Source organism: Canis aureus, chromosome 10 (genome assembly GCF_053574225.1).
Source record: "Canis aureus isolate CA01 chromosome 10, VMU_Caureus_v.1.0, whole genome shotgun sequence".
Classification (NCBI taxonomy): domain Eukaryota; kingdom Metazoa; phylum Chordata; class Mammalia; order Carnivora; family Canidae; genus Canis; species Canis aureus.
This window is the reverse complement of record NC_135620.1, coordinates 66,401,926-66,425,673: the sequence shown is the minus strand read 5'-3', so window position 1 is coordinate 66,425,673 and position 23,748 is coordinate 66,401,926. Positions and strand designations below refer to the sequence as shown.

General features: G+C 46.1%; 1 protein-coding gene across 8 annotated transcripts in view; it reads left to right on the top strand.

The window, feature by feature from the left end:
• PTPN3 (protein tyrosine phosphatase non-receptor type 3) overlaps positions 1-23,748 on the top strand; it is a 142,939-nt gene that overhangs the window by 86,089 nt on the left and 33,102 nt on the right. For 6 of the 8 annotated variants that reach the window (XM_077912852.1, XM_077912851.1, XM_077912853.1 and 3 more), the window contains 7 exons: positions 3,951-4,071; positions 5,183-5,270; positions 7,854-7,942; positions 9,008-9,071; positions 10,588-10,760; positions 14,504-14,638; positions 17,369-17,545. In XM_077912852.1, the coding sequence (XP_077768978.1) occupies positions 3,951-4,071; positions 5,183-5,270; positions 7,854-7,942; positions 9,008-9,071; positions 10,588-10,760; positions 14,504-14,638; positions 17,369-17,545 (847 nt within the window). Of the gene's footprint in view, positions 1-3,950; positions 4,072-4,831; positions 5,072-5,182; positions 5,271-7,853; positions 7,943-9,007; positions 9,072-10,587; positions 10,761-14,503; positions 14,639-17,368; positions 17,546-23,748 lie in introns of those variants that run through there. The other 2 variants (XM_077912856.1, XM_077912858.1) reach the window with 2 other exon arrangements.

Below are 23,748 nucleotides of genomic sequence, written 5' to 3'. Positions count from 1 at the left end.
CAAGGATGATAGACTGAGGGTAAAGGACTGTATTAGCACCTAGAAAGTACAAACTAGTTTCAGCAGAAATAGTAGCAAGATCACCATGCTAATAAAATCATGGATTGTCAGACGAGCATTTTTTAAGTATAAGCTCTTTATTCCTTCACTATCAGGAGGTACATATGTATTTTTCCTCAAACTTCCCTGCACACATTTCTGTAAGATTAATTGTGGGATGGGATACTGCTGGATAGTCTACATTTTTATCTGCTCCCTTTCACTAAATAGTCCCAACAGGGTGTGTCGTAGCATGATAAGCCCCACCAGTGATGAGCAAACCAAAAGCACATTTTCTTATTAGATAAAAAGCAATGTAGGTAAATACTGAAAAGACTGTAGGTGGCTGGTGACCTCAATTATTTACGAGGCTCAGAGAATAAAGTTTTCAGAAATACATAATTTATCCTGTAATGTCTGCTGACCTCTGTCACGCGCAGGCTCTGCACCCACCTCAGGGCACAAAGACAGACAAAGCATGGCCTCTCTCTGCGAGGGGTGTCCTGCCTGGTGGGCAGGCAAAGGTGGGCCCGCTGATGCTGGCGTTGAGGGCGAGCATAGAGAATACACTGCATCCTGCGTGGGGTGAGAAGCTGGTGCGTCCAAAAAAGCTTCTTAGTGATGACCACTGAGAAAAACCTCCAAGATCAAGTTGGAGATGGACAAATAACATGGAAAAGGCTTATAAGATGCAAAGGACTTTCCCAGCAGAAGAGTGTAACCTCTGGAAATGCTGCACATTTGTGTGCCTAGAATATACCTCTCTCTTTCCTGAACAATATAAAATATTAGCCAGAAGAATGCATGGAACTTAAGACAATGTATTTCCCAAATAAACACTCATTTCCTTTTCTTCCTGCTATAATTAGCTTTCGCATGCGTTGCTTCTCCACAAATAGGAAAGTGTATTACCCTGGAGGTTAGGGTATGTGGTAGTCAGTAGATGAAGGATTTTGGACTGTGGTCAGATTCTAGGCTCCAAGTTACCAGCTGAGCAAAATGGGCAGGTCCCCTCCTTGAGTCTCCCTTACCTTAACTGTTTCATGAAGATAAAAGCAATGCCTGTCACTGGGTTGTAATGAGCATCTAATGGGTTGACGGCTTTGAAAACATCGTGGGAAGTCCCTGTGCTTTCCTGGTGTTTGCAGATGACTGTTTGACTTTGTTTCCCTCTAGTGGTTAGCATAGGACTTTGCACAGAGTAGCCAACTAAGATTTCAAAGGAAGACCACCCTACTGGGAGGCTCATTGACCATTTATTTAAGTTCACATATTTGTCAGTGACTTAACGAAAGACAGCCTTGCTATTCATATTTGTAGAAGGGCCTGGGGGTTGGGACTTGTTAGCTAATATGGATGACCAAATCAAGATCCAGGAGGATCTCCATGAGCTATAAAACCTACAGAGTAAAAATTTTTTTAAAGATTTTTTAAAAATTTAGGGATCCCTGGGTGGCACAGCGGTTTAGCGCCTGCCTTTGGCCCAGGGCGCGATCCTGGAGACCCGGGATCGAATCCCACATCGGGCTTCCGGTGCATGGAGCCTGCTTCTCCCTCTGCCTATGTCTCTGCCTCTCTCTCTCTCTCTCTGTGTGACTATCATAAATAAATAAATTTTAAAAAAAATAAAAAATAAAAAAATAAAGATTTTTTAAAAATTTATTATTTATGCGTGAGAGACAGGCAGAGGGAGAAGCAGGCTCCATGCAGAGAGCCCGACATGGGACTCGATCCCGGGACTCCAGGATCCTACCCCAGGCCGAAGGTGGCACTAAACCGCTGTACCACCGGGGCTGCCCTACAGAGTAAAATTTAATAGGACTCTGCCTTGAGGCTCAGGACAATCCCTTGTAGCATTTGCCTGCCTTCTGGGGACATGACCGCTGTCCTCAGCAAATGGCCCACCAGCAGCAGCCTTGGACCTGGCAGGCTGGCTGGTAGGTTAGGAGCACCAGCTGGGGCATGCATCACCTGGGTTCTGGTCTTGATTGCTGAAAGTGGCTTCTGTGACCAGGAAGTCCCTTCTCTGGTCCAGTTTCTTCCCTTTTTTAAAAAAAATTTGATTGCTTCTTCCCTTTTAAAATGAATTTACACAAGGTAACTTTATGGCTTTCTCAAGCTTTCCTCCCTGGGTGCTCTGTGTCAGGGCATCTAAATTATTTCCCAGATGTACTGTTGTACATTTCACCATTGTACAGACTCACCTGAGCGTCACACTGGTGCTTGTATAATCCAGCCTCGATGTTTCTGTCCATAGCTTAGCTGCATTTGGCTGGCCTTGACGGCCAGTGGTCTGCCCTTGACCAAATCTGCATGCGTAGATCACTTGACTTTCTGCCGCCTTCCCCTTCCAAAATCGAACTTTGCAGTAGCTTTTATCTGGGTTAGTTCCAAGCACGGCATCCCTGAGCACCTACCGTGCGTGTACTCTGCCTAGGTGCTAGGCCCCACAGATGAGTCTGCCTCACTCCCAGCCCCCAGGGAAGACTGTAAGGAGGAAGCCTCCCTTTACGACAGTATGGATCTCAAAGAGCAGCTCTTATGTGTGATGGCAGTTGAGGATGAGTAGGGCCACACGGATGTAAAGAAAGACATGCTTGCATCTGGCTTCTCATCTTTGTGATGAAATCTCCCGAAGCAGCTCCCTGGCTCCTCTCCTTCCCTTCTGAGATTGGCCACAAAGCATCACTGCAGCTTCTGCCAATCCCCGTCCTTGTGACACAGATGGAGCTATTTGATTTAGAAATCTGTGTTGAATGGGTACTGTGAAACATCAGTCCTCAGAAGCTCGCTGGTGTGGAGACCAGCTGCAGGAAGAATTCATTGCAACCTCTGGAAAGATCAAGGTTAATATTTTTAAGAAAAAGATGAAAGTGTCTTATTAAGAAAATGAAATACCACATAATTGCCCATCAAAACTAGAACTTATTCTCCTATTTTTATAAAGCTGGAAGAACTGAATCGTGGAGAAGGGAAGCAGGTGTCCTTGGGTCCCACAAGCCAGATCCTTGGCTGTTCCACCCAGCGTCTTTTTCCCAGTCTCAACAGTCCAGACACCCAGACGGTTTGAATCCTCAGGGCAACCATGTATGCTTGTACAGGTTGGCTACTGCACAACTCTCAGGAATACCTATGGCCATAGATATCAATGAGGCATGTTTGTAGAATGGCAGTCAAGGATCTCAAGGGAGAGGTACTGTTTGGACCAGAGATGCATCTGGAAATCCCTCTAGAAAGCCACTTTCCTCGTAACCTTGCAGTTGCAGGTCCTCGTTTCCCTGATTCCTCTAAGAATGTTTCCTTCTTCCCAAGAACTCTGCCCTCAGCCTTGCCAGGGCCCAGACCCATGAGCCCCACCCACTCCCACCCCCTCATGCCATCCCCCACCTTCCCTCTGGGCCTCCGAACACATCCTGGTTCCATTTCTTCCAACCTTATCCAAATTCCAAGGAGCCAATCAAGGTGCAAGTAATAGGTCAGTGTGACCTCTTTGATGCCCACACCCATTGTTTTAGAGCAGGTTGGTCCAGTGCTCTAATCACCTGGGGGTACTAGACTGCCTGTCTGCACGGTGCCTGGCATACAGGATGTGGCATTTCCGAGTGGGCACTCTCATGTGTCTGTATCCGGGGTACAGTGCAAACTGCTGTGGGTTTAGAACAGGACCTAGGTCAGACTGCTTAAACATCTGGCCTCAGGGAAAGAGCATTCAGCTGAAGCATGCATGGAGGTACTTGACCCATGTAGGGTCCGATAACCATGTGGAATCTGAAGCCAACGCGAAGGCCAAGGGCATGTGGTGGTAGAACCTCTCGGAAGAATGCTCCCCATGCTTTGCTTGTGATGCTGTCGATGCCCGTGAATGCAGACCGTATTGAAAAGGCGATTTCTTCCTCATTCTGTCTTGGTAGCTCATTTTGGAGACTATAATTCTTCCATTCATCATCCGGGCTATCTTTCTGATAGTCAGTTTATACCAGACCAGAACGATGACTTTTTAACGAAGGTGGAATCGCTCCATGAGCAGCACAGGTGAGAGGAGGGGTAGGGTGGTGGCCTACTTTGGGAACCCAGGCTGGGCATTCCGGACCTTGCGTCCTTATGTTTGATGTTTGCTTCCTTTAGTTCACGAATCCTCTTTTAAGCTGTCGGGGGTTTGTGAATCTTTGAGCTGTTATGATGGCAGATATATTTGGCATAACTAGCATTTCTGTAAAGTGCAAAATCCAGTAAGAGTTTAGGGGGATTTACAGTGTTCTTTTTTAGGATGTCACTGAAATCCGTTAATTCCTAGGGGAAATGCCCTTTTTAAAGCGGACCGCCCCACGAATGACCTACCAGGCAGACCTTTGAACGGTTGGCCACATTTAATAAAATGGGTGGCTCCTTTGAGCATCGTGGAATAGCCAGGCATCTGGACTAAGGTCGCCAGGCTGTGTGAATCCCACGTCCTCTCTGGGATCGGGTCACAAAACTCCCTAAATTCCTGAAAGGAGCCCCAGTGTCCCGCAGCTGCCTCAGGCCAAGCCTGCCCTCCACCAGACAGGCCCTCTCCCGGCCTCCTCATCCTTTGCCTCGTTTTAGTCCAAGCTGCAGTGGCATCTGTTCAGTCCCAGGTCAAAAAAGCGCCATCCCAACCGGGAAGGCCAGGTCTCAAGGGACCTGCCATTCTCTGGAAGGCTGAAAAAACAAAGGCCAAGCAGCCAGCGTCCCTTCTAAAAGGCAACTGCCAATCCTCCCTCCCAGAATTGTTTCCCAGGCAGAAGCCAGCATCCTAAAATAGCCCAGTGACGTCTGGGAGCTGGAGGCTGCCGGAAGAATAGATAAAGGTGGAGAGACCTGAACTTGGAACAAGGAAGGTGGGAATTTCAAAAGGTGGCAGTCTTCTGGATCTGATACTGAGAGCCCACTGGGTAAGAAGTAGTATTTAGTAAAGGATGGAGCAGGCTAGATGAAGTCCTATTCGGTGGACAAGAAAAGGTCCTGGTTTAGTAGGATCCAGGGTTAAGTTGTTTAAGATTTATAACATAAGGTATCTAATGACCTTACAACGTTATGAATTTGGAGAGGAATTTTATTTTTAAAGTTGGAATTATATACTCTATTGATTGGCAAACTCTGCGTCTTCTCTCCTCTTCTGTAGTGGGCTAAAGCAATCAGAAGCCGAATCTTGCTTCATCAACATAGCACGGACCCTCGACTTCTATGGAGTGGAGCTGCACGGCGGTAGGGTAGGTACCCTTGGCCCAGTCGGGTTCAGAAATTAACTTCTGAAAGTTTTAAAACTTCTTGAAACTGCCTTTTCCAGAATAATAATAATAATAATAATAATAAATAAATAATAAAAGACCTTCCTAAACAATATTTAGAAACTTTATAAAGTAATGTTGAGTTTGGTTGGTTATTTATCCAGTTGCTTGTTTCATGTTTCCATGGGGTAGGGGCGTCATGGGGATTAGAAACAAGTAGTTTTTGTAAGATGATTTCGTGTTACGGTTAAAGAAGCGAAGGAAGTATATGCTCATTAGAGCGATGCTTTAATGAGCCAAGGGTTTAACTGTTTCATCTCCGTGCTGCTCAAAATACAGCTAACTGCTCAAATATGACCGCTTCTAAAAATTATTGAAAACTATTTTAAATTGATTGTTCCTTTTAAATAAAATTGGCTAATATCTTTCAATGACTGAGCAATTTCTCTCTGCCAGACACAGTGGCTTGCTTATTTCAGTAATGCCATGAGGTGAGTATCCTCATTACCCCATTTTACAGATGGAGAAACTGATACTCAGGGACTTCTCAAGGGTCACATAGCACACAAGTAGCAGCTTCAGTACGTGACCCCAGCACTAATTGGCATCCAATCTTTATATTTTCTACCAGTAATTGTCCCACATCATGTCCAAAAGGAAGCAAATATTGGTTGAACAACTAATAGGTACTAGCCATTGTTCCAGATGCTTTTCACAAGACCACAAGGTCTCATTTAAAGATTATTAGCAATCTTGTGAAATCGGTATGCTGATCATCCCATTTTACACTGAGAAAATGGAGGCTCAGGGAAGTTGAGTAAATGACCAGCTTTACATCTGTAGAGTATTTTTGTAATTCATAGACACACTTTCATTTCTTTTGTGCCTCTTCAGTTTTATAACCCTGTGATAGGCAAGTTATGACCTAAGTAATAAAATAGGAAAAAGATATGAGATCTTAGAAAATACTAACTTTGGGACTTGATGGTTAATTTTCACTACATCTGCAAATAATAATTTGTTGTAGAATGTTGTCGAGAACTTTCTACACTGGTGAAGTGGGCTTTATATGTGTCTGAGTTGATCTGTACTCTCCCCACCACTTGCGTCCCATGAGAGACCTCAGGCCAGATGATTACCTGCCTGGCTGACACCCCCCAAGGTGTCAGAGGGAGTTGGGTTACCTTCGGCTATGCTGGATCACCCGAAACCCCCTAAGTATCAATAACTCAATACCATAAAGTTCATTCTTCAGTAGTTCAAAAGCTGCGATGGGTCCCAACAACCCTCCAGAGTAGCCTTCCTTCATGCAGTGACTTGCTTGGCAGCCAGGCTGCTTCCGTCTTGTGGCTTCACAAGCTTCACACATGGCCTCATGCTTGTGGCAAGGAAGGAGGAAGCTGGAAGGCGGGGTAGCAGCTCCTAAAATGATTCAGCCCAGAAGAGACCCATCACTTCTCCTAGAACATTGACCGTGCCTGGTCATGTGGCCCTGCTGAGAAATGTGGGGATGGGCACGGGAATTTAGTGAACAGTAACCGTCCGGGGAAGAGACTCATGTGATTTCAGTGGGTTGCCCAATAGTAAATGCTCTCCGGACTTTTGCATGTGTCAGCACTGTTTTCTTTGGACAGTTTCTGTAATTCCCCACGTTCACATCACTGTTCACAAGTGATTTATCCCTCTATGTCTCGAGAGGCAAAAGAGAATGAAAGTTCATTACACCTGCCCCATATTCTCTAATTTCAGCCTGATAAAAACCCTTGGGGAGGTGAATTTGATAATCGTTCTTGTACAAAAGGAAAAATTGAGGCTCAATAGCCCAAAATAACACAGCTAGTAAGTGGCAAACCTACCATTCACACTCAGTGGTAACTAAGTCAGACTGTGCCCCCCTCCTTTTTTAATATAATTACAAGTATCTGATTGGGTAAATTGGGATATAGATGACTCAGGGGAAGGAGCCCTTTTATTTTTAAATTTTATTGTACTCACCTTGTTCTTAAATGACTTTAAAACACCCTGTAGTTAGTCACCATATCTTCTGTATTTTCATTGTCAATGGCAATGCGTGGCACACAGGCTCTTAATGAATGTGGAGTGTACTGGATTTATAGGCAATATTTATTTATTCGTTGGATTTAAAGACAGCAGTCCTCCCCTTCAAAACAATAGATAACTAACGCCTTTTTAGTGATGGGAGCTGAGATTAGTGGGAAGCTGTGCAGAGGGTGAGGCCTTTCTGATACCAGCATGATATCTAATTGTTGAAAATGTATAATCGGATGCTCATTTGAAGATTCTGTGGAATGATGGGTGGACCTGCCTGGTAACAGAGTCTCTAAGCTGCTGGGACCCAGGTGTAGGTGCCAGGCAGTGTGCATTCGCTTTAGAAGCATCTGGTGCTGAGTATTTGGATCTGAAGTATCCCTTGCCTGTTTTCCATAACGTTTTCCCTTTGGAGCTTATACATACTGCTATTTATAAAAGCGTGGGTGCTTGAGTTACCAGAGGGCATCGGCATGACTGTGACACGCTGTGAATCTGAGTTCTTCCTTTTTACAGGATCTGCACAATTTAGAGCTAATGATTGGGATTGCTTCTGCGGGCATCGCCGTGTACCGAAAATATATTTGCACAAGTTTCTATCCTTGGTAAGTGCAAACCAGTTCTAATTATTTTTCTGAATCATGCTTTAAAAATATGCCGAACAAAAGAAACGTTATGTCTAATTTTAAACTTTTATTTCTGAAGGAGGGGTAGAGACTTTACCCTAGGTTTTTACCTCTGACCTCTGGGAGGCTTGACCCAGATTCAGTACTTGGGACCAGTAGTTGGGTTTTCACCGGCATCCTTTTCCCCCAGTCACCCTATTGTTGGGATACTCTTTAGAAACATGGATAAACTGGTACAAGCCCTGGGCAGCACATTGGCCAGAATTCAGAGAACTTCCTCTGGGCAGGAATTGTATTGTCAGTGTGGTTCCTCAGTTAGTAGTTGGCCCTTTACCAAGTGTTCAGACTTGAATCCTCCCAAGACCCTCTGAAGAAGGCAGTGCTCTCCACGGACTTCTGATGTGGGACTCCACGCATTCCTAGTTGCATGATCTTGAGCATTTAGGTGAGGTCTCTGAGCCTCAGTTTTGCTTTCCGAAAATGGGCATAATCATGGATTTCAGGACTGTTGCAAGGCTTAATTGAGGGACTGCTAGTAAAGCTTTTAGTAGGGGACTTGTGTATAAAAATGCTGTCTGTGGGAGCTCTAATCATGTCCTTATGCAAATAATAGAGGAGCTGTTGACACGCAGCCACAAAGTACCAGAGCTGGGATGTAGATCCAGCTCTGTCTGTCCTCCTGCTTCCTGTCCTCCTGCTGCTGCTCCACGCTGCCCTCAGCCGTTCTCCCCAGACCCACGCAAGCTCAGGCCAAGCTGCAACATCACAAAAGCAGCTGACCACAAAGAGAGCACATTGCCCATGGTTCTTGTTCTTTAAAAGTTACGTCATAATCCAATGGCCCTTATGTGATCCTCAGCTTCAGTCAGCTCCTTGGTATCTGGCCGAGGCAACGAGCTGCCGTCATTTCTACCCTGAGGTAAATTCTCGGAAGCTAGGAGCCCGCCTTCCTCATGGTCACAGAGTAGAGGACACACATGGAGAGGTGTCAGCTGCCACCCATCTGATCCCTATGTGCCTTCTGTGTGTTTTATTTTTTTGCAGGGTGAACATTCTAAAAATTTCTTTCAAAAGGAAAAAGTTCTTTATACATCAGCGACAAAAACAGGTGAGTTATGTCTGTGCTTGCTTTGTTTCTTGAGGTTTTAGCCACCTCAGCCAGTAGCTCTACGGCAGGTGAAGGCAGCTGGCCATCTGTTGGGGGAGAAAGAGCTTGGCGTGTGGTGGACGGAAAATGGGAGTCGGAATCCAGAGTTCCCATAGAATTCCCTGTGCTTCTCTGGTTGGAGATGTAACTTGCTTGGGAGTCAGTGAGATGGGTTTGGATCATCGCTCCTCCACCTCCACTGACCAGCCAGGCAGGTCCCTTAACCTCCCTTAGCCCAAGCTGTCTTGTTCCAGGAATGCAGTAGGACCTGCCTCTCAGGGAATCAAGTACATTAAACGAAAGAGCGTTGGTCAGAGCACCTGGCATGAGCCCACACAGAGTAGCAATGAATGTCAACAAGATGAGTTCCTTCCCTTGATGTGTTTAACGTGCACAGGAGGGGCACCTGGGTGGCTCAGTTGGCTAAGCGTCTGACTTTGGCTCAGGTCATTATCTTGGGGTCCTCGGATCGAGCCCTGTGTCGGGCTCTGTGCTCAGCGGGGAGTCTGCTCCTCCGTCTCCCTCTACCCCTCCTCCTGCTTGTGTGTATGCTCACTCTCAGTCTCTCAAATAAATAAAATCTTTAAAAAAATAAAATGCACAGTCATCTTCGCATATGTCTCCTAAGAGGTGACCACCCTTCTCCAGATGACTCTGGATAGAGAAGAAGACTCAAAGTTTTCGAAACTGAGGCTCCCACAGTTTTCTGAATTTGAATCAGAGACACCTGCTCTTTCCACGATACCACACTCTGTCCTGTTATACTCTATATTTTTTTACTTCTCGTTGCTATGTTCATTTTCCAGGGTTTCAGAGATAATATGTACTTAAAATGTCTCCATATAGCAGTGAATGCTTGGAAATGAGGACACTAATGCTCAAACTAGAACTAGAATCTGGGTCTCCTCTGACCCCCACCCCATTGCAAGATTGAAAGTGGCCCCAAAATGCAGAAGGTGGTAATTTAATTTGAAAACAAAAGAAAAGCTTAGGTAGTTGAAGATCAAGGAAATCATTAAAATGAAAATATGTGAGCACTTGATTTAATTCCGTGCTCGGGGGACAAATAGAGAAATCCACAGGCTTATAAAATATCAAGTTGCAGAGAAATGGAAGAGTGTGTTTCTTCAGGAGAGATTTTCCCAGAGCTAAATTTTAAAAGATGTATCACACAGCCTTTTTCTGGTTGCTCCAAATATATCCAACCTAGGAATGTAAGCACATTCAAAATCAGAGTCTTCATGAAGGATCACAAGTGATGGTAAAGAGTAGAGTCAGGTCATCTTTACCACATTAATAAGATGGTTAACAGATCCTGTTCCTGAATATTCCTGTAACATTGATTTATGGCCTCGGACATTTTGAAGCTGGTTTTCTGCTCTCTGTTGCACCTTACCTGGTGTAGACACAGAACACCTGTGAGCCTCTGCTCCTTCACCTGTGGAGATGAAATCTCTACTCTGTTTTTCTCCCCCAGACTGAATCCAGGGAACATATCGTGGCCTTCAACATGTTAAATTACCGATCTTGCAAAAACTTGTGGAAATCCTGTGTCGAGCATCATACATTCTTTCAGGCAAAGAAGCTACTACCTCAAGAAAAGAATGTCCTGTCTCAGTACTGGACTATGGGCTCTAGGAACCTGAAAAAGTGAGTATTCTTAAGTATCCACAGTAGGCTGAGATGTAAATATGTCCTGGTCACTGCCGGGTAGTAGACATCCTCGGGGGAAGGGGTTGCTATCATCCAGGGACCCCAGGCACTGGAGCTGGAGCTGCACGGCTGAAAGTGTCTCCAGGGACAGCAGGGTCTCCTTCCACGAGGACTCAGTACTGCTCGTGTTCTCATCCTTCCTTTCGGCCTCCACAACTCTGTTGCCCGGGCAGCGCCCAGGCAGCCAGAATTACAACTGCTCCCACTCCATGTCCCTGTAAGGGAAGCACGTGGCAGTGACTCTGAGGGTTGTCGTGGTACTAAGACAGGCTCTCCCACAGAATGTTAATTCGATACAGTGCTCCCGAATAGTGAATGAGCAGAGATGAAGTTTCCCAGAGTCAAGTGACGCTGGGACATAATACATATAACAGTCACAAAATAACAGCAATAACGAAAACTGGCAATTGTTTCCTTTGTACCATGCACATACTTAATTATATTTAAATCTTATAACAATCCCATGTGTACTAGTATCTACAGGAGTGATAATCAGAATATTTCATGAGCAGTGCAGTGAAAGAAATTACTCTTATAAAATTTTACCTTTAGATTAAAGTGGATTTCCTAAACTAATCCAGTTTGTATTTTTGTGTATTTATTCTAAGACTGCCGCCTTTTTTTTTTTTTTTTTTAAGATTTTTTTTTTAAGATTTTATTTATTCCTGAGAGACAAAGAGAGGCAGAGACGTAGGCAGAGGCAGAAACGGGCTCCCTGCAGGGAGCCCAATGTGGGACTCGATCCCAGGACTCTGGGATCAGGGCCTGAGCCAAAGGCAGACGCTCAACCACTGAGCCACCCAGGTGCCCCCTAAGACTGCCTTTCTAAGTAAAGATACAACAGAAATTATCAAGTTAATTGTAAACTGTTTGTTGACTTGAAAAATTGTTTTCATAATTTTGTGTTGTTGATGTGGCTCTTACTAATGAAACAATGCCCCCTGTCTGAACCATTATCTCCTACGTGGCACTGTATCAGACTATTCCAGTGACTTTCCCATTATGTTGATAATCATTAGGTAGCTTTTTATAGACTCAATTAGTATTTCTGTTAGCATCAGTGATAGTATTTATGGTGCTAAGTGCTCTCTCTCAGCTTCTGATGAACCAAGAACAAATATATTTTCAAAGTTTCTAGCTCCTATAATATCATCTAGTATTTTATACATTCAGTAGCCCTTCCTGAACATGTCACAGACGTAATTTATTGGAATATAGTATTCACTTTAGTTGGATCTGAGCCTTCAGGCCAGCTGACAGGATTGAATTGGGAGCAGTTGAACACATGGATTTTGCTAAGAAAACTGAGTTCAAATCCTACTACCTGCATCACTTTTAGTTTGAATTTGTTTGATTTTTTCTTTTTTTAAAAAAGATTTTATTTATTTATTTATTTATTTAATTATTTATTTATTTATTTATGAGAGATACAGAGAGATAGAGACATAGAGGGAGAAGCAGACCCCATGCAGGGAGTCTGATAATGGGACTCGATCCTGGGACTCCAGGATTATACCTGGGCTGAAGGCAGATGCCCAACCACCGAGCCACCCAGGTGTCCCGAATTTCCTCATTTCTGTAACATACAGCCAACACAGAGTTAGGGGTGAGGTGGGCAGGTTCTGTTTATCCATTATAGCAAAATAAACTACCCCTATTTTCGTATGATAGAACAAGCCTCTTGGGGCTCCTGGGTGGCTCAGTTGGTTAGGCGTCTGCCTCGGGTCATGATCTCAGTGTCATGGGATTGTGTCCCGCATGGGGCCCCACGCACTCAGCAGAGTTTCCTTGTCCTCTCCCTCTGCTCCTCCCCTGCGCACACACACGCTCTCTTTCTCTCTCTCAAATAAATAACATCTTTTAAAAACAAAAAAACAACCATCTTTCTGTTCTATCTTGAGATTTTGTGAATTGAGAAATTGAGAAGGGCTTGGCCAGCCACCTCTTTTGCTCCATGTAGCATAGACCAGGGTTTCTCAGCGACAAGCAGCTGGTGGCTGGGCTGGGCTGGGCTGGGCTGTTAGGTCCAAGATAACATGGCTCCCATGCTTGATGGAATGATTGGAAGGCTGGATTCGCTTGGACCCTCCACTTCTCTCTGCTCTCAGGGCCTCTTCATGTGCACTCTCCAGCAGGGTCATTTGATGTCTTGTGCAGAAATTCAGGCTCCAAGGGCCTAAGGCAGAAGCAGGCAGTCATCATCAAGGCCAGGCCCAGAACTGGCACAGCTACTCTTGGTCAGAGCAGTCACAGGCCAGCCAACATTCAAGAGTCCAAGAACTTGAGCTATTTTTAATCTGCCGTTGGGGGTCATTTGGGATATCGGTGGTTGGGGGGCATGGATCAGCAGTTCTTCACTATTAAGACCAACTTCATTGTATTGCAAATTTCAGCCCTCACTGTGTCCATTTCATAGATGAGAAAATTGAGGCTTAGTTTACATGATTTGCCCAACCCTAGAGCTACACACACAGATTTGCATATGGGGCCTCCTGATAGAGGTTCCACATAAAAGGAACTTGATCAGAATTTTGCAAACTTAAGAGACATTGGGACTCCTCCCCGCCCCAATCAAAGAGAATCTATTAATAATCTGTAACACATGGGCAGCCCGGGTGGCTCAGTGGTTCAGCTCCATCTTTGGCCCAGGGCATGATCCTAGAGACCCGGGTTTGGGTCCCACACCTAGCTCCCTGCATGGAGCCTGCTTATCCCTCTGCCTGTGTCTCTGCCTCTCTCTGTGTGTCTCATGAATAAATAAAATATTTTAAAAAAATAATAATCCGTGACACATACTATGGGGAACTATGACCTTAAACTTGTGAGTCCTCTCACGTGCTCCCCTTGTTCTGAGGCAGTGTTCTCAATCAATGCTAATTTGCTTTCTGATGTGATTCTCTCAGTGATGCTGCAGTGAGCATTTTGAGCAGGGTGACAACGGAGATTTGTTACTGTAAATTAGCACATTGATATTCTAGGGGGACTTTTGTGTTCTTCTGGGGTCTTAAGACATTGTTTAAAATTTAGGAATGTCAGAACTGAGTTTCTTTTAAACTGACTTCAAATGCCATCCTTTCAAGTAGTTCATTCCTTGAGGGGTCTCATTAGATAAGATTTAAATTCTGTAGGTGTCAATAAAACATGAAAGTCAGCCTCAGGGTGTCCCGTTCATGTAGCACGTGGCATGGAACTCTGCTGCCGAAGCATGTTCTCGGGCCTTCTTTCAAAGAGTGCTGTGATTTAGGGCTCATGGCTTCTGCCAGCTAGGATGGCAAAGAGCACCTTCCTGGAAGGATGGTTCATGTTTGTATTCAGGCCATTGTGAGCGAAGCAAACATTCCTTGACATTATGCGAACTTTATGCGTGTTATCCTGAAAATTCCTCCTCATCTCGTGGAAAGGTTTGGTTATATCCTTAAAGCAGCTTTATTGCTTGCAGTAGTAAGGCCCAAGAAAATATTTTCACCGGAAGAGAAGAAACAACAAGAAAAAGCCAGGACAGAAAGGAACCACTTGTGATCTGTGTACCTCTACTCCTTGTAACCTTGGCTGGTGTCATCCAGGTGCTAACCAGCCCTTCATCGGAAAGGGAGCATGGATAGACTGTTTATTATATGCTGTAATTTCTTGTTGAACACGTCTGTCCATGTAGAAAGTGAACCTTGCATCTGGTTTTTCAGGTCTGTAAATAACCAGTATTGTAAAAAGGTGATTGGAGGGATGGTGTGGAACCCAGCCATGCGGAGATCATTATCAGTGGAGCACTTAGAAACCAAGAGCCTGCCTTCTCGATCCCCTCCCATCACTCCCAACTGGTACGTCCTCCTTTTTTTTTTTTTTTTTTTTTTGTATTACCCACCACTAAACACTTTATGTCTCTTAAAAATTCAGCTTTGTAAGTTTTCCCAATATAGATGTGGCCTGTAGTCGGAGTTTATGTTTGCATGCTTGGCTGTTACAGAACTAACAGTTGGCTGTTTTTGTGAAACATGCAAGCCTAGCTGAACATTTTCCTTAGTGTGTAATGCTGGGATGTCCTTTTTAAAAAACTTGCCTGGTCTGAATTTGAGAACTACAGCCTACTGAAAAAAACACCCCTCTTGGAATTAAGGGGCTCACTGGCAGATTAACATTCCGGGAAGCCCTGTGAGTAGGAAGCCCGCTGAGATTTATTTAAGCTGTTTTTCCATTAACATCACACAAAATGAACTAGGGGAGAACGTGGTAAAGGTATACGGTGTAGGATGCGTGGCCCTCAGCAACAGTAGTAGCAAATGCACGTGGGGAAGTAGCCTGCCAGCATTTAACATGATGGCTTAACAGGAAGGAAGTTGCACTTGGTGAAGTGCGAAGGACGTGTGTGGCTGCATCACCCAGACTCAGATTTTGGCTTTTCTGTTAATTCACAAGTTTCTTTACCTCTCTGGTCTCAGTATTCCCATCTGTCAGAGGGTTCAAACAATCACCACAAATGACAGTGTACAAGTGCTTTGTAAGTGATTTTTTTTTTAAATGAGGTGGAATTATTATCATTATTTTATTAGAATGGTTCTTCAGAGACATTGGATCAGTTTTGTGAACGTGTCCAAAATGGCCAGGCACTGTCAGCAGGAGGGAAACTAAGCCAGAAACATTGCCCCAGCTCCACGCAGGACTAGAGACTGTGGCTTTGTATTCATTTCACAGAAGACCCAGGTGGACCTGTAAATTACCAAGGAGGGATCTAGGAGGACTGAGGGAGATTCTCTTTCTTTTTTCTCTAACTTAAAACCCTTTTAATTTGTATAATAATTTATGTAAATGGAAATGGACAGTATGTCTTAGAAATCGGAAGAATTCTAAAAGAATCCATGGAATTCAGTAAATTTGATAAAAGCAGTAAGAATGTTTGAACATTCATCATTCTTTAGGGCACTGAATAGTAATGCCTGAGAAAGTCTAAGGAAAATTATACAAAATGAGCAGACACAAAAGGGGTTCTGAAAAGAACAATTATTCGTTATTATTGCCTCAATAGGTATAATCAGTGATGATGATAATAGTGTTTTTGAGTACTTATTACTAACTCATTTCATCCTCACAGCAATTGTATGAGGATATACTATTATTATTTCCATTTAACCGATGAGTAAATTGAGGCACAGAGAAATAATATAAGTAATCTAAGGTTAGATCTGGGATTTGAGTTTAGTATCACTGGGTCAGAGTTCATATTCTTTTATTTTTTTTAATTCAATTGATTAGCATATAGTGTATTACTAGTTTCAGAGGTAGAGGTCAGTAATTCATCAGTCTTATACAACCCCCAGTGCTCATATCCCGTGCCCTGCTTAATGTAGGACCAAGGGAGATCCTAACAGGCACAAATGGAGCTACTGTGCAAGACGGCTGGGTGAGGACCCTGCCCTGGGGCCAGATGCTCTAGGCAGAGATGCTGATGGTATTTAGTGTCAGAAATCTTAACATGACAACGTAGATTTGTGTCCTGGTTTCCTAAGATTTAGGCACTTCGTTCTAAAATGGTAAGTTTATTCTGTAAAGTAGCAGCTTAATTGGTCTGAAAGCCTCCAAGGCAGCGATGCCAGGGCCCCAGAGCAGAGGCCCAGGACAGCATCCAGGAGAACAGCGGGCTTTGATGTCGCCACACCCGTGGCCTGGAGCTCCTACTACTATTTATAGGTCCCCTCCTGAGGAGTCACAAGCCTTTCTCTCCTACTCTGGACACAGTATTATTGATTATCTGGGCCCCAAGGGAATAGGAATAGTGGAGGCCCTGACGGTGTCCAGGAGAAATGGCTAAGGAAGAAGGAGGTGGAAACACAGAGAGAAAATAGAAGGTGGCTCAGCAGCCTGGGGTCACCCACTACAGGAGCTGATGTCCGGGGAACATCGCTTCATTTGGTTCACTCTCAGGAGCAGGTAGGTACAGCTGAGGCCCAGAGAGGTGGTGTGACTTGCCTGAAGCCACACAGCTGCTGCTGCTATCAGGGGAATGGGATGGTGCTGCCTTGCCCATCTCATAGGGCATAGAGGATATATTTTTAAAAGCAAACCTTTCTTCTTGGATTAAGTGAAATTCACATGAAGGGATATAATTGAAGTAAGGTTTCGGTTTTGCCAAAAACTAACCTTTGGCTTCTAAACCCTTTAGTTAATACTGGTGTTTGAATGAATCTGGAGAACAGATCAGTAGTCAGTACAGCCTATTATTTTGTGCATTAAGAGCTTGAGTCCTCCCAGAAGAATAACCCACCCTAAATCAACACTCCCCACTTCCCAAAGGGCATAAATTAGTCTCGTCTGCCTATTTATATGGCTGAGGCTTCCTTTCTGGAGGCTACACTGCGGGGCTGAGAGTATCGAGGATTCGTGTGGCCCTTGGTGGATTGCAGTGTACTAACGGGTTAACCGGTTCTTCATTTCCAACAGCGTCTGCCAAGGCATCCTTAGAAAGGTCAGGGCACAAAGTTAGATCCCGATGCCTGATAAAGTTTTTCAGTGGAATTTGCTTTCAACACTTCCCACTCGACCTTTTCCCCACACAGGCGAAGTCCTCGGCTCCGGCACGAAATCCGAAAGCCACGGCACTCTTCTGCAGATAACCTTGCGAACGAGATGACCTACATTACCGAAACCGAAGATGTGTTTTACACGTACAAGGGCTCCCTGTCCCCAAAAGACAGCGAATCCGAGGTTTCTCAGAACCGAAGCCCGCACCGAGAGTAAGAAACCTGTTCTCTTCTTTGTATCTGCTTGTGGTGGCTGTTGAGGAATTTGCCCAGGCCCAGAGAGAGCCGTTTAAGTCAAGAGCTGGAGCCTGCAGCCAGCTCCCTAGGCTGCTCTGTGCCAGGATGGCAGCATAAATCAGGCTGTCCCTTCTGCCACAGGAGGACAAGCCGTGTGCCTGGGGTCTCGAGCTCACACTTCTTTTTTGTATGACAAAGACCTACCGTCCACGTACGTGTTAGATTTCTTAAATAAGTTTCCAGTTGATGATCAAAGCCCAGTTTAAATCAGTTCACATTCCAGAAGTATAGTTATGTTAACCTGAATAGTAATATTTCTCTAGATTGTCAGAGTTTTACCCCTGCAAGATTTCTGGATTGCTGGAAATATGCTTATGTGGACCCATCCACAGAAAGCCTTCTCAGATCCACAGTAGGCACTCAGGGTGTTGGGTGGGGAGAGAGGGTTGTTTTTAATGAATTGTTAGTGTAAAGCAAAAACGTGCGTAGAACGTCTCCTGAATTTCTGTTAAGTTTTTTGTCAGCGGTTCACGTTAAATTCTTGTATGTCCCCACTTTGCTTTTTCTAAATGTGACAAACTCCCTTCACATCTTAAGGCCAGAAAAAACTGTCTCTCCAAAAGTACTGGCTTGGGTTCTTTTATTATTCAGTAAGCTGTATCGAATTCACGAAGTTTCCTTTTTGTCTTGATTGCCAGGGAACTGAGAGCTCCAAGTTAAGGGTCAGTTGCATGGACTTCCCTTAGTACAGGTTTCTGGTGTAGTCCCTACTCTTCTTTGTCTTATTCATGGGTCTTTTTTTTTTTTTTTTTTTCTCTTAATGAATTCACAATTCTTCTGTAGCCATACATTTTAGAGTAAGCTATCCTAAATCAAATTTTTGAAGTGGACAAGCCCTAATCATAAATAAAATGACATTTTAAGCTGAAGTATGAGAGGACTGGATCAACCATTAGGGAGTCAGCCAGAGGCACTGGGTATTGATTCTGTTAGGGCCCAAACTATACCTGATATATAGAAACCTAACACCTCCCTTCACAGCGTGGGATTAGGGAGAGGGCACTTCAATTAATCTGTCAATTTTTGCCACTCTAGCTGCTAGGCTTAAAGCATTAAATGCATCCTGATTATATTCTAGACATCGCAGGTGAATTGCAAATCTTCCCACTTGTAGTATGAGGTTGTTACCTCTCTGTTGTCTCTGACCGCAGCAAACATGGTTTCCAGCTTAACTGTGTTCTTAACACCTCTGGGTAAATAATCCTCTGGTCACTCTTTCCTTGTGACCTGAGCTCAGATGATGCTTTTGTTGAAATGATCACTATCTCTTGCTTTAACTTGCAGCCCCATTGAAGTGACAGTGTGGAAGGGCGTGAGTTCCTTTGTGTGACACCATGGTTTTGCAGATCTAGATCTACCAGGCAGGAAAGGCAGGCAGGCAGGCATGACCTGAGCCCCTTGGAGTCGGAGGTGGGGTCCTGTGGCTTTGGGGAAAGGAGAAAGAGGGTTTAGGAAATGGACTGGGGGTTCCGGGAAGCTCGGTCACACTGTCCCTGCCAGCCCTCCCTCTTGTGGCTTGCAGTCCCATCATGGAACTGTGGACCATCTAGACTTCCACAGACCAGTGCAGTAGCCAGTAGGTACCAGTGGGTGTTCGGATTTAAGTTACTTAACAGTTATATCCCGTTCCTCAGTCATATAAACCTCCTTTCAGGGGCTCAAGAACACCACATGTAGGTAGTGACTACCATACTGGCCAGCACAGAGAGTCTCTTTCCATCGTCACAGAAAGTGCTGCTTGCAGTACTAGGTGCTGGGTAGAGAGAGATGGATTCTTCCTGGCGGGGCGTGGATGTTGTCAAGGGTTCCGTGCATTGCTGAGTGCAGCAGCACACCTCATACACGCTATGCTGCTCACAGAGGGAACGTCAAGGCAAATTAGACAAGTCTTTGCCTTAAGGGGCCTCCAGGCCAGCCGAGCAAATATTGGCACATTGTCAGCCTCTATCGTTGCATTGTCTGCCACTTAGGTACAAGCAAGGAGTTTGGGGAACGGTCTGAGGGTTCTGAGAAGCCCAATTACGTGTCCCACGTCAGATTTTCTTGCTGTGGTCTGCACTGTGGAGCAGCCAGACCTTCACAGTCCAACACAGAAGCCACCAGCCATGTAGGGCTATTTAAATTCATATTCAGGAGCTCCTGGGTGGCTCATTTGGTTACGCTGCCAACCCTTGATGGCAGCCCAAGTCTCCATCTCAGGGTCGTGAGTCCACACCCCCGAGTTGGGCTCCGTGCTGAGCGTGGAGCCTACTTACAAAAAACAAAAAAAAAAAAAAAGAAGAAAAAAGAAAAAAAAAGAAAAGAAAAAAATTTACATTCATTGAAGTTAGTTTGAAAATTCACTTCCTTAAATCCTGTTTGATTCAAGTAATCTCAGGCCCCGTGCACCCCTACGCATTGCACATCAATTCTTTCTGAAACTCCTCCATGAGACCTTGTAAGATGCGTCATCCTGGGGCCCTTTTTATTTTGCAGCTAAATGTTAAAAGTAGCAAATAAAGGTGATTGATTCAGAGGCAGCCTTCGTTGCGGCAGCTTCGCCAGGTGCACCAGTAGACGCCTCACGGGGTCAGGTTAGCAGCCATGGGTTGCAAGTAGGGTGAGCAGTTGAAAATGGCAGCCCTTACCACCTCGGGGGGCAGGGGGCTACCCCTTCCTGCTGGCAGGAAGCTGCGGCCTGCTGGGTCCTCAGGCAGCTGCCACCCCCTTCCCCTGAGAGTCTTGGGGCCCTCCCCTGCCCAAGGCAAGCAGGAAAGGCTGGTCTGTGCCCGGTGTGTGTGGGGGGAAGCCAGGTAGTTACCTGAGTATTTATTTGCAAGGCATTTAAGAAACGTCTGGCATGTTTTATGCAGCCCGGTTGTGCAAAGAGGCGAAAAGAAGCATTCTGTCAGAGAAGTCAGATGAATAATACCAGACAGTCCGGAGGGTTCCTTGTAGAAAGGAGAATTAAGTGTAACGTTCTGTACCCATGTAAACAAGAAGAAAGAGAAAGGAAGAAAAAGAGCAGATAGACTTTGGCTCTGAACCCAGAGCGGCGCGGCTCGGGCTCTCTGAACATTATCTTAGCGGGTGAGTCACCCTCCGGCTCGTTCCGTATTTATAGCAGCACAGCAAAGTTTATGATTATAGTTATGAATCCTTGGCAGTTTGCTTTGTGCCCGAGTCAGCTGCACTCTTGTTACTCCCAGGGCTCGCTCAGCCCGTCCGGGGCCCTTGGCTTGCTTCAGAGCGAAGGCCGAACTCTACAGAAAAGGAAGTTTCCATCATGGCAAAAAATAAAATTAAATAAAAATTCAATCCCATCACTCCCCACCACCCCGAAAACGTGGCGGGGGAGGAGGAGGTTCCCTAAAGGGAAAGCGACTTTGCACAGCAGAGATTGGAGGAAACCCCACTTGGGCGCAGAGGAGGGCTGTATTCCAAGAACTTTGCGGTGGGCGCTTCTTCACACTTGTCCCGACGGGTCCTCCGAGGGAGCGGGGCTTCGTGTCGCAATGCCCCGATGTTTGCTTGCCCCTTTCTTTAGAGCCTGCCTTGTTCCAGAGGACACGGGGCAGCTGTCACTTTTTATCTCAAAACTGCACGCAACGGTGTGAATGCACTTAATGCTACTGAACTGTGCACTGAAGAAAGGTTAGGATGGTACATTTTATACTGTGTGCATTTAACCACTGTTAAAAGCCTCTAAAAAGAACTTCCATGCCTTGAGAGGGACTTTGGGAATGCCCTCGGCAGCCCCGGCGGCTGTGCAGGAACGCCCTGGGCCCTGTCACCTGTCACCCAGGCGCCCCGCTGGCAACGGGGAGCTCTCCTGCGGTGTGGCAGCCTCTTCTGGGCCTCGACTGCCCGATTTTTCCATCGCAGGAAGCGTTGTCCTTGACGCTGACCCAGCACGAGCACTGCCATCCGCAGATCCCTGCCTGGAGCTTCTAGAACAACACAAGTAGCGTCCGTTTCTAATTCTCCCTGGCGACCCCGTCTGCTCTCCCTTAAATGAATTCCTGCTCCATCAGCCACTGTCCGTCCTCCAGCCTGCTAGTCACTGTTCTCTGAGTGCACCTCTGACCCGTACCAGGGGGTGACACCCAGATTTGGACACGGTGATGGGACCCGTGTACATAAGGGTCTCTGTCGGAGGAGGCCAGCCAGCGACAGGGCTGAGCCATTCTGTGTCCATGATCCCTGCACCTCGCCTGTCCTCCACCAGGCATCTGTCATTTATTTTGCAGCTGAATGTTACAAGCAGCAAATAATGGTGATTCAAAGGCAGCCTTCCCTGTGGCGGCTTCACCAGGTGCACCAGTAGGCGTCTTTCACTGGGTCAGGTTGGCGGTCACAGGTTGCAAGTGGGGTGAACAATTGAAAAATAGTGGCCCCTACCACGTTGATCTGGGGGACCCCTTCCCGCTGGGACGTATGACTGATACTTTTTTTTTTAGATTTTATTTATTCATGAGAGACCTAGAGAGAAAGGCCAGAGACACAGGCAGAGGGAGAAGCAGGCTCTGTGCAGGGAGCCCGATGCGGGATTTGATCCTGGGTCTCCAGGATCACACCCTGGGCCAAAGTCACCGCTGAGCCACCCAGGGATCCCATATGACTGATACTTTAAACCCCAGGGCCCCCGTCTCCACCTGTCATCTCTCTGTCCTTACCTGTGGCTCCTCCTGACCTTGGCGAGGGGGGCCACGTTTCGCTACCACCCTGTTTGCGCCCATATCAGGAGCTTCAGTCGTCCTCGACTCCCTTTTCTTTGCCCTTCCTCAGCTAGGCTCTCACCTTGGTAATCTTCCTCCCAGACCTGCCTTGAATCGGACCCCTGCCCCATGCCACCACACTGCCCGGGGTCAGCCACCATCATCTATCACAGGATTGTCGCGACAGTGCCCCATTAGTGTCCTCCTGTCTTGGGTTTCTCCTCCTTCACGAGCTGACGGGCTTCTCTTTGTGAAATCTGTGCCCCCGCACATCACCGCCCCCCCCTCCCCGCCCCATGCTTTTTCAGAGTTTCATGCCTCTGCACGTGCTGCTGTTTTGTCTTTTTTGTTCTTAGTAATCTGCCTCAACCACCTTCTCCTTCCCTCTTCCCTATACCTCTTAAGACTCCTGCTGATGCGTCTTTCAAAGGCCGGGTCCAGTGCTCCCCTCCTCTGTGAAGGCTCTCCTGGCTCCCCGCTCTTCCCCAGACGTCTGAGCGTCTCAGTTACAGCATGAGGATTTTATTCGATTGAGCTCTTTGAGGGCAAGGATAGTGCCCTGTTCACCTCTCCTTCCCCCAGACTTGGCATGATGCCTGGCATTTGGTATATATTCAGTGAGTACTTGCTATGGTTGGACAGACAGATGGACAGATGGTCACAGGGCAAACTCCTGCGTCTTCACAGTGGGACGCCCCGTCTGCCGCCTCCATGCTAGGTACCCATAGCCTAGGAACAGCATCACCCGGGATTTATATGCCATGAGGAGAGCAAACAGATCTACTTTGATGCTGTCATCGGTGAGCAGAGCCATGCGGTGGGTGCTGCTGCAGGGCACATGGCAGGAAACTCTTATCTGACAACTAAAGCATGAATTGACAGAAGTGTAACAAGTGCTCTCTTGCTGTTGAGATGTCTTAATGTCTGAGGGGCAGCCTGAGGTGCGGGATGAATGCATACCCCATGATTCCGTTAGTGAGGAGATGGAGAGCCCAGCAAGCAACCCATGTGCACCATACCCCCTGAGCCACTTCAGCAACTTCGTGCATTTTGATCTTGGGCTCTTGGCATTTATCACATGAAGAATGTCTCCAAGTCATAACCCACACTTGAAAAGAGTATTCTGTTTGCCATTCAGTGACCCTGATGTGAAGATAAGAATCCACATGAAAAATTTCTCCAGGAATCCCATTCAACACAAACATGGCATTGGGAGTGAGCCAGTGTCCCTTCTTCTAGTCCCTCGTACTCCTGTTCTGGCCACAGCGCCAGGACATCAGCATCTCCTAAGTGCTCCCTGGAAATGTGAACCTCAGGGGGCATCTGGGTGGCTCAGCGGTTGAGCCTCTGCCTTCAGCTCAGGGTATGATCCCAGGTCTGGGGATTGGGTCCCCGCATCAGGCTCCCCGCAGGGAGCCTGCC